The 11,722-nt window shown below is 43.3% G+C and overlaps 1 protein-coding gene across 1 annotated transcript in view; it reads right to left on the reverse strand.

Moving 5' to 3' along the window:
* Positions 1-6,611, reverse strand: part of LOC149287625 (astrotactin-2-like) — a 782,689-nt gene extending 776,078 nt beyond the window's left edge. The window contains exon 1 of the mRNA XM_089492656.1: positions 6,332-6,611. Within this exon, the coding sequence (XP_089348782.1) occupies positions 6,332-6,611 (280 nt within the window). The remainder of the gene's footprint in view (positions 1-6,331) is intronic.
* Between the last annotated feature and the right edge of the window lie 5,111 nt (positions 6,612-11,722).

Genomic DNA, 11,722 nt, shown 5'->3' on the forward strand with positions numbered 1-11,722 from the left:
GCCATAACAGGAGCTTGAGGCAGTCCAGGCTGAGTCCTTATGCAGATTCTGGAAAGGAACCACATATGTGTGGTATGTCAGCATTACATAGTCGCAAGGCACCCCAAATCATGACAGTGCAAAAGGGTTTCACTGTTTACAGCTTAACCACTAAGGTCCAAGTCATGATTTGGAGGTAAAACTACCCCTAAACTTCAAAATAACCCCCATATACCCAGAAAGGACATCGCCTGCAGAGTTCAAAGACACTCTCCTTACTTTTCTAGATGGGCAGCCACAACCACAAATCTAATGCAATATAGATATTAAACTTTTTTCTTTTACCGTTTCACATTTTTTCATGTATCAGGATGAACGCTAGACGCTTTTTTGGGTTTTTTTACACAGATTTTCTTTTTGTTTTTGTGTATCAGTTTTGTGATTATGTCTAGCTGTTAGGCTAGGTGGTTAGCATAAGGGGTAGTGTTAGTAGATAGTGTTATGTACAGTTAGATGTTGGTGTCAAGTTACAGTCAGTGCATAGTTAGAGTTAGTGATAGGGATGATCTGAGTAGGTCACTGGTTTTGATGGGTGAGACTAATCAATGATCAGTCACCTAAAGTGTCATTAATCAATGATCATATAGCAATTAATTAGATAAAAATGTAAAGAAAAAATACAAAAGTATTGCTATAAGATCACTTGTAAGTTTCATCAACATTATTATTTTTCAGTATTTTTTATTAGCATGTCTATATGAAGATGTTTATCTATGTATTTTTTAAATACATGTTATATTTATTAAATATTCAATATAGGTTGTGTTACACATATTATATGACCTGGCAGTAGTACTGCACCGATCCAGGTTGGAAGGGTCCTTTCTAAACTATTTTGAACCGGCACGGGGAGACAGGAGCGTATCCAGGGTCACGCTTATGTATGTAAGCATGGATGTGTACTTGTGTGTGAGCATGGGTGTGTGCTTGTGTGTGTGTGAGCATGGAATGTGTACTTTTCTGTGTGCGTGAGCATGGATGTGTAAGTGGGATGAGATGGAGTGTGTGTCAGTGAGTATGAGCGTGTGTAATTTGTATGTTTACAAATGTTTTATGCTGGAAGGAGGGGACAAGGGGCAAAGAAGGCGCTGGCTAGCTGTTGAAGTTAGGGGCCCAGGGGGAGTTTTTGCATCAGGCCCCGGTGGTTTCTAGTTAAGCCCCTGATCCTATGTCTTTTAGGCTAAAATTGCACAAATGGAGGTTCCAAGCGACATAACTGACCACAGGAAGATGAAGAGAGAAAAAACAGAACTAATATAACATGAGCGGCTACTGAATACTTAAAAATATTTATAATGTAAGCTTTCACCATGTAACTCATTAATATGCAACAGTCTTCAGCTACATGTGAAAATATACACAGTGTAGTGTTTGTAATCAGCCGTATAGGGCTGTTTATATCACAGCTATTTTTTATTTGCTCAAACAAGTATATCACTCTATTAGTCTTTGCATCCACAAAGAACATACCAGCACACAGCAGTATATCTTAACCACACAGCCAGCATATTTAGCCATACATTTAATGCATGGTGTTAGAGCCTGAACAAAAAGTTCTAAGATATATTGCAGGTGGTGATATAGACACAGTGAACTGTGCAAAACTCTGTACCAACAAGAAATAATAAGTTATCCCAAAAACAAGCCAGTTCTCCCAAAAACAAGCCAGTTCTCCATACCTTATACCAGTGTGAAGGATGCGTACAAATGCAGATGTTTCTATTTCCACTGTTATAATAAAAATGAATAGGAGCTATATGTGTGTGGTTTTATGTGAAAAAATGGTATACATGGAACAGAAATCTTCCTAATGCTTCAGTAAGGTGGTCAGTTCCAAAATGGGCAAAGATGAAATTCAAAAGGAACCTTTGACATCATGCAGTGGTTAAATCAGTAGCTTATGTAGCGGGGGCGGGCGGTCCGCGCCAGGTGCCGCTCATCAGGGGGTGCCACCACCCCTCCAGAGATGGACCGTAATGTCTGCCGCTAGAGGAACAGGCTCGGTTGGGGAGATCAAAGATCTCCCTCTAACTGGCTTAAAGACAATCAAGGGAGATGGAGAACTGTTAATGCAGACCTCCGATCCTGCTCCCTCGTGATGCACGCGGCATCTGATGCTGTGCGTCGGGATTTCATGTCATATCCCGGTGCATAACACTGAAACCGCACCCACTGCCGGAAACCGAAAATGACACCCTTTTAATAAATATAAGTAACACACTAAAATTGGACAAAAAAATAAATAACATAATAATAATAAACTCAAACAGCAGTTTTATATAATATATATTATATATATAAATAGAAATGATTAATAACTGCAATTAAACTCCTATAATGCCCAGGCATGATAGGAGTGTCATCCTATCCCACAAGCCTATGCCCACATTTCATATACGTGGTGTCATTCAATCACACTGACTACTATCATGCCCAGGCAGCCAATACATGCTGGGATCTGGGTATGCCTGAGAATGATATGAGTTTGATTGCTGTTAGTAATCATATATATTTAATATAGCAATGACACTTCTATGATGCACAAGCAGTCAATACATGCACTCCCTATGCCCTGCCCCCCTACTTACACATCCATGTTATTGCATGCATATTCACTCATCACAAACATTAATTCCCTCATTCACATATAGTCATTCATACACTCTCCCCCATTATGCTGTACCACCGTGAATGTTTGCCTCAGTATAAAGTGATAGGCGTTATGCTCTACCACTGTCAATGTTTGCCTCAGTATATAGTGATAGGTGTTATGCTGTACCACCGTCAATGTGTGCCTCAGTATATAATGATAACAGTTATGCTGTACCACGGTCAATGTTTGCCTCAGTATATAATAGCAGTTACGCTGTACCACCGTCAATGTTTGCCTCAGTATATGATAGCAGTTATGCAGTACCACTGTCAATGTTTGCCTCAGTATATAATGATAGCAGTCTTGCTGTACCACAGTCAATGTCTGCCTCAGTATATAGTAATAGGTGTTATGCTGTACCCCCGTCAATGTCTGCTTCAGTATATATTAACAGGTATGTTGTACCCCTGCAATGTTTGCCTAATGATAGAAGCTATGCAAAATAGAAGGTGCCAAATATTCTAGGTACGCCCCTGGGTTAAATTGTCTTAGTTGAGAGAAAAACATTTGGTATGATAAATTAATTTATATGTGAAATGGTTGGTAAACTGAAAATATCCTTTTTATCAATCTGAAGGCAATGGGCTGAGATGACAGCTCAGATGAAAATACAATCTCATTTCAAACAAGAGATGTACACATGAACTTAATGCCCACATAAAAGCTACGCAGGTTTTAGGGAAGAGAGGGCCATGAGAACCAGGGCCGGACTGGGACTGAAAAGCAGCCCTGGAAAAATTTGGAGACCAGCCCCATATAGTTTATCTCACGGTGAAGCTCTTATACCCACACGCACCCCTTATACATACCCGAGTCACACTATGTGCAATTCTTTTTATCTCATTATTTGTATTAAAATGCCAGAAAGCAAAAGTGTTAAAAGGCCCTAATAAATTAAATACATTACACATAACAGGATCAAAACATTTACTACTGCGAACATTTTTAGATGAAAGAGTTCCATTTTATTTAGTGGAACAAAACACTGATCACATTATTCTTCACGATATTCTGGTAAGAAACTTTTATTTCTTTATTAATTCATGTAGACTATTTTTTTCCATATTTAATAAAAGCTATGATTGAGACATATTTGGTTTTTATTTCCTTTCATTTGACAACCTACCCCCGAGTTATGCACCTCTGCCCCCAGGCTTGCCACTCTGCCCCCCTGATATGCCTTCTAACCCCCTATATGCCACTCTGCCTCCAGAAATGCCTTATACCCCCTATATGCCACTCTGTCCCATGATATGCCTTCTAACCCCCTATATGCCACTCTGCCATATAGGGGGTTAAAAGGCATATCATGGGGCACTCTGCCTCCAGAAAAGCCTTATGCCCCACTATATGCCACTCTGCCTCCCTGATATGCTTTATACCCTCTCTTTATACCCTCACTCTGCATCCAGAAATGCCTTATACCCCTATATGCCACTCTGTCCCATGATATGCCTTCTAACCCCCTATATGCCACTCTGCCATATAGGGGGTTAAAAGGCATATCATGGGACAGAGTGGCATATAGGGGGTATAAGGCCTTTCTGGAGGCAGAGTGGCATGAAGGGGGTTAAAAGGCATATCATGGGGCACTCTGCCTCCAGAAAAGCCTTATGCCCTCTATATGCCACTCTGCCTCCCCGATATGCTTTATACCCTCCTATATGCTCCTCTGCCCCATGATATACCTTTTAACCCCCTTTATCCCACTCTGCCTCCAGATATGCCTTTTGACCCCCTATATGTCACTCTGCATCCAGAAATGCCTTATACCCCTATATGCAACTCTGGCATATAGGGGTTTAAAAGGCATATCATGGGACAGAGTGGCATATAGGGGGGTATAAGGCATTTCTGGAGGCAGAGGAGCATATAGGGGGACACACTTACATACACACACATGCCGATTTTTTTTTGTTTTTAACAAATACAAAAAACATTATACAGTACAAAAAATACATTATTTTACTCACCTTCTACTTCTCTTGACTTCCTGGTAGCTGCACACTGTTCTCCTCTATGCTGACAGGATGCCACTGACCTGACATCCGGTGCTGCAGCAGTCTGAGTGCGAGGGGGCGGAGCTTCCACCTCACGCTGCTCCCATCACTATGCAGCCATCAGACTGCTGGGAATGTAATCTAACCGGCCGGTGCGTGCTGATGCCGCCGGCCGGAGCTACTTTAACACTTTTTTTTTAATTTATATGGTAAGCTGGATCGGCTTGCCATATAAAGTAAAAAAAAAGTATTAAAGCAGAGCCGGCCGGCCGGCGGCATCAGCACGCACCGGCCGTTCAGATTACATTCCCAGCAATCTGATGGCCGCATAGTGATGGGAGCAGCGTGAGGGGTGAAAGGTCAGTGCGAGGGGGCGGAGCTTTCACCCCTCACACTGCTCCCATCACTAGACGGCCATCGCACACGGCTGCTGGGTGCTGATGCCGGCCGGCCACATCAGCACCCAGCGGCCGCTTTGGTTAGATTTCGGGAAGCCTGGAGGGCAATTGCCCCCCTGCCCAGCCCGCCCCTGGCACCGAGGGAGGCGTTCATTGCCATTTGCAGCCGCTCAGCGGCTGTCTTCATGGTAAGTCTGCCGGCCGCCCAGCCCACGGACCTTCCGGCCCACCGGGAAATTTCCCGGTATACCGGTGGGCCAGTCCGGCCCTGATGAGAACCATGTTATGCCTAGGGAACCATAATCAACCAACATCATTCTCATCCAATACACAATCTGTTAAAGAAGCCAAAGTACAATAATAAGATTTTACATCATACTCTTTTCCACAACTAAGTGCAGGACAGAATCACACTAAAATCGCATTTTGTCAGTCATGTGGGGGTACTGTTGTGTATTATGATTATTATGTAGTAGTATGTACATCAGATCATACTACTGTACAAAGATAGGCCTAACCAAAGTGCAAGATCCTTATTTTATGTACTGTGCATTCTGGTCCCACTTAAATGCCACTATTTGCTTCCTACGAAAGTTATTTAAATTAAATTAAAATTTTCCTATTTTCTCATTTTGGGACCCACTATAGTAAGGATTGCCACTCTTGCATCATAGGAGAATGCTGCACAAAAGGGTCTAATTCACTAAAGGTAATGTTTCAGTTGGGTTTGGCTGGCCCTGCCCAACAAAGGAGACTTTCATGAGATTAATGAAATGATTTAACTATGCATTATATAGGGTCGGCTAAATTGTGCCTGCACATTAATTCAGTGATTGGACCTTTACAATGCATACTTATGTCAAGGACTTGGAACAACAACTCTCCGTAAAAGCTGTAGTGAATGACCCTCGAAGGGATTTATTCACTAAATAAAGAGTTGTATTTCGGCTCCTTGACGTCACAAAACATTATAAAGCCAACCCAAGTTGGGAAGAGCTTGGCTAGCACAGCAGAACGTGTAGTAATTTCTTACCATCTCTTTTTTAAATTTAATCATGCATTAAACAGGGCCAGGTCAGCCCTTCTTGATGGAGGAACTTGTCAATGTCGGCTCTTGATAATAAACCTCAGCAAACCCCTACGATACCGTGCATCTCTGACCCTCAAATCAGTACATAATGCCTCACTTTCCTTCTTTCCGTCCACAGCACAGTAAACGACCCTTCTATATTGTTTCTTACCCAGGGCAAAAAAAGGCGGTTCAGTGTTCTGCAAATCGTCCCTCACTGACACACTCCCCGGCGCCTCGTTATGGATCTGAAGGGAAAGTCGAGAATCTCCCGGGCTAGGAGGTGGTGAAGAAATAGCGCCGCTCCACATCATCTCCCGTTCCCTGAGTGCCTTTAACGTAGATACCGTCACTGTTTTCAGTCTGCAATTTGACGGGGAAGATGCGTAGGCCGTATCGGCAAAAAACACTAGTCGACCTAATAGAAGCAGGTATACGCAACGAATCATCATGTCGAGCAGATGACAATTCATCCTAATTAGTCTGGTAGTACAACCTTCGGCTTTTCCTTTTGAGACAGTGGCAACAGACAGAATTTTACACCACAAAAACTAGTACCGCTCCTTTACCAGCCTCCTTAACATCTCCCAGCAACAGCAAATCAGCATCCAACTCTTCCTACATCGCGCACGCCTCTTGTGGCACTGGCCAATGAAAATTGGATCAATTTTTTAATTCTAAACGGCTTATAATCGCATGTCTTGAAGAAAAGACCGATTGCTGGAATCAGTTTCATTTCTTATACGTTGGATTTACACAATGTCTGTTGGGAATGACGATCTGTCATAGAAATGATCGTGACAATGTAACATACAGCCATGATCATGAAATATAATATAATTACACATTGATACATCTGACGCCCCGGAGCAGTAATACATATCATTCGAGACACTGAAGTCAAGCTATCAGACAGTTTCAAATCAGTGGTCATGCCATCAGACGCTTTTTTGTTTAGATTAGAAAAAGGTGTATAAGAACTGCAAACGTGAAAATAATCATATAATGATACAATTCTGAGTTGATTAGGCAGAGTTCTCACACAAATATATCTCCCTACAAAATTATATAATTTTATTAAATAAATTAACGGTAACTATCCGATCATAGCCAGCAAATTAAATTTTCTAACATTTCTGCATATTTTACAAAATTCCACCGTTGGACCAATATATTTACACTGCATATATCTCACACACACACCCCTCTATAATATCTTACAATATGGTGTAATTTTACTGTGGAAATGTAAAGATATAGCACCCCAAAAAATCAGCACCGTAGTTATCTACTGGCATTTTTCCCCCATTGGACCAACACAGTTACACTGCACAAATATCTCACACACACCCCTCTATTAATCCTTACAATATGGTGTATTTTTACTGTGGAAATTTAAAGACATACCGCCCGAAATATCAGCTCAGTAGATAGCAAATGTGATTTTTCAACATGCTACTGTCGCTATTACGCTGGTCTCTAAGGGAGGTCTTCACCGCAGAAGTTCTTCTGCCCAAGCTACTGCTGCTGAGAGAGGGGCTCCTGGCAACAGTAGTCCAGGACTTAGATGATGCCAACAGTGGAAAACCTCCCGCCAGCTGGAGATAGGCACTGAGCAAAAGCAGCAAGGCGCAGCACGCAACAGGAACACGATGCAGGTAGTCAGACGAGCCAGGGATCCGATACATTAAGCGAGTAGTCAGACGAGCCAGGAGCCGGACCGATTCCCCAGATTGTCGTGTACCTCCAGCGGAAGGTTGTCCATTGCCCGGGGAGATGGTTTCCCGGGACCCGCGGCCAACCCTCCTCTCGCTAATACCACATGTGCCGCGGGCGGAGGACCGCCCGCCGTCCCGAACGGCCGGCGTTCATGAACCGCGGCCGGTCCTCCTCCCGGCGGCATCAGGAGCCGGAGGAGTGACATTACCCCCCCTTGAGGGCCGGTCATAGGCCGACACATCCCTGGTTTATGCCGGAATTTCCTATGAAAAGCTTGAAGCAATGCAGGAGCATGTAAATCCCAAGCACGAACCCAAGACCTCTCTTCAGGACCATACCCCTTCCAATGAACCAGGTAAGAAACTGAATTCCCAACCTTCTTGGAATCCAAAATAGACCGCACCTCATATTCAACCTGGGAATCTACGACAACAGGACGAGGACGGGGAGCCAACCGGGTGAATCGGTTACAGGTGAGCGGTTTGAGCAGGGAAACGTGAAAAACCCTGGGAATCTTAAGGGAGGAGGGGAGAACCAATTCATAAGCGACCGGGTTGATCTTGCGCCGAACCCGAAAAGGGCCAATGTAGCGAGGGGCAAGTTTCATAGAAGGGACTTTAAGCTTAAGGTTCTTAGTGGAAAGCCATACCCTATCGCCGTTCATAAAAGAGGGACCTAACCGGCGATGCTGATCAAACTAACGGTAAGTGTTTCATATACAGATCCACGGCAGGAACTTGAGAATCAGCAAAAGAAAAAGGCAAAGAAGAAGGGTGAAAACCATAATTACAGAAAAAAGGACAAATTTTGGAGGACTCGTGAACCGTATTATTCCTAGCAAATTCAGCCCAAGGTAGAAGTAATGCCCAATTATCCTGGTGATCATTAATAAAAAGGTGTAAAAATTTGGTTGGTTCTTTCTGAGATACCATTAGTTTGGGGGTGATAGGCAGAGGAAAAGGCTAGGGAAATACCCAGAGAGGCACAGAAGGTATTCCAAAACAGAGCCGCAAATTGCACACCCCGATCCGACACAATTTGAAGTGGGATACCATGCAGACGAACGACATGATTAACAAACACCGGGACTAACTCCGGAGCCGAGGGTAACTTAGGGAGGGGAACAAAATGAGCCAACTTGGAAAATCGGTCGACTACCACCCATATAACGGTAGAGCCCTGGGAAGGGGGAAGATCAACAATAAAATCCATAGCTAAATGTTGACCATGGGCGGGAGGGCACGGGCAAGGGTTGAAGTAAACCTGAAGGCTTCGCATGAGAGCTTTTAGCAGTAGCGCACAAAGTACAAGCGTCGACAAAATCAACGCAGTCGGTTTGCATGGTAGGCCACCAGAACTGTCTACGAAGGAACTGAAAGGTACGCTGAGGATTAGGATGACTAGTGGCCAGGGACGCATGTGCCAAGGACATAATTTTATCCCTGTCCCGCTCTGGCACAAACAGGGTATCCATGGGCCAGTTACTGTGGACTGGAGCTTTGGACGGGGCCGAGAGGATACGGGAAACCAAAGGAGAAAATAGGTGAGTGGAGACTGAGGCAACAATTTGAGATGGAGAAATGATAGGCACAGGGTCAGACTTAGTGTCCCGGTCGGAGACAAACTGTATAACGCATCCGCTTTGACATTTTTAGATCCAGGCCGGTAGGAAATGACGAACAGAAATCTGGAGAGGAACAACGACCACCTGGCTTGCCTAGGGTTCAGTCTTTTAGCATGACTAAGGTATTCCAGATTCTTGTGGTCAGTTAGAATTGTGATAGGATTTCTTGCCCCTTCCAGAAGATGTCTCCACTCCTGAAGAGCCATAACAATACCCAAAAGTTTGCGGTTACCAACATCATAATTCATTTCAGCAGGAGAAAATTTCTTTGAGAAAAAGGCGCACTAATGAAGCTTGTCGTGGAAGTCTTTCCTCTGAGAGAGAACCACCCCAACTCCAACTTCAGGCATCAACCTCAACAATAAAAGGCTTAGAGGCATCTGGATAACACAATATCGGGGCAGAAGCAAAGGCCTTCTTAAGGTGGGCAAAGGCCTGGATAGCCTTCCTTGACCAATTCTTGCAGTCAGAACCTTTCTTAGCCATGTTGGTGAGAGGAACTACGATTTTAGAAAAGTTCTGAATGAATTTCCTGTAATAATTCGCAAAACCTAAAAACCGTTGAAGAAGTTGAGGCCAATCCGAAATCGCCGAAAGTTTCTCAGGATCCATTTCGAAGCCAGAGGCAGAAATGATGAAACCCAGGAAGGAGACGCGGGGAACCTCGAACTGGCACTTCTCAAGTTTGGCGTATAGGCGATGCTGGCGCAGGCGTTGCAGAACGATGCGAACGTGAAGTCGATGCAACTGAATATCAGAGAAATGAATCAGGATATCATCCAAATATACGATGACAAACTGAAGGGAGATATCGTGAAAGATGTCATTAACAAACTCCTGGAACACAGCGGGAGCATTGCATAGTCCAAAGGGCATGACAGTATATTCATAGTGACCCATTCGGGTATTAAATAGACTTGGGCACCAGGGGGCTCTTCGTGTTCGTCTTCGTGCTCGTCTTCGGGGGGAAAAAAACCTTCGTATTCCGCGAATATTCGCCCGTTCCTGTCTTCTCTTCGGGCGAATATTCGCGGACATTCTTCGTGCTCGTTTAATCTTCGTTTCCTTCCCGGTTGCCTAGCAGGGGTTAATACGGGGTTAACAACACATCGGAGCAGCAGCAGCTGCCGTGAAGGAACGTGTGTGCAACTCTATTGGTCGTTTCGGCAGGGGGCTGGTCTGGCATCAACGAGTGAATTGCAGAACGCACTTCATTCGTTGATGGCAGGCCAGCCCCCTGCCAAAACGACCAATAGAGTTGCACACACGTACTGAGGTGTACTGTACACAAAATGACCTAGAGACAAATGCTCCAAGGAACTTGGCCTCCGTTTATCATACACAATCACACATCCATAGATGTTTAATAAAAGAATAGGGATTATTTTACATTTTTAAATTGATTTTGGACCACTTGTAATACATGCCTAACATTTGCTACCTATTCACAATGGCATACTTTGCAACAACTCAACTTTTACTGGACAGGACTGGAAAAAAGCAGGACTGTCCACCAAAATCTTGGGTGTGTTGGCAGGTATGCGGATGGAAAAATGTTGGACAAGAACTAAAAAATAGCTTAGGGTTAATGTACGGTTATGTTTAAGATTAGTAGCAGTGCACTGGTTTGGTTAAAGATGTATTATGTCTAAATAATAATTTAATTTTAATTTTAATGGGTTTTAAAAAATTAAGGGGTTTATTTAAATGTATTTTAAAGTTAGATTTATTATTTAGTACTTTATTATATTTATTTAATGTTTATACTAGTGCTACCTACCGAGCTATAACTACCAACGTGTATTTGCATACCTAGATAGCTAAATTAGATGGGACAGGACTGGAAAAAAGCAGGACTGTCCCTGAAAAAGTTGGGTCTGTTGGCAGGTATGTGGATGGAAAAATGTTATAGTATGAAGTGTGAGTTATAGCATTAATGCTAGTGAGTGTAGAAGTGAAGGCCAGGACAAATAACAAGAGGAAAGGTCCTTGTGATTTGTGCATTGTACGTGTATGTGTTATGTGTGTTATGTGTGTTATCACTGTGTGTTATATGTGTTGTGTGTTATGTCACTGTGTTATTTGTGTTATTGTGTGTGTTATGTTTGGTTGGTTGGTTGTGTATCAGAAGGAAAATAATGAAATGGAAATGGAAAAGGAAATGGAAAAGGCGAATGAGTGGGCAATTGGCGACCCACTCACCTGTTTCACCCCAGAGCA

This window comes from Sceloporus occidentalis, unplaced genomic scaffold (genome assembly GCF_023333645.1).
Source record: "Sceloporus occidentalis isolate IW3139 unplaced genomic scaffold, rSceOcc1.0.p SCAF_58, whole genome shotgun sequence".
NCBI classification, from domain to species: Eukaryota; Metazoa; Chordata; class Lepidosauria; order Squamata; family Phrynosomatidae; genus Sceloporus; species Sceloporus occidentalis.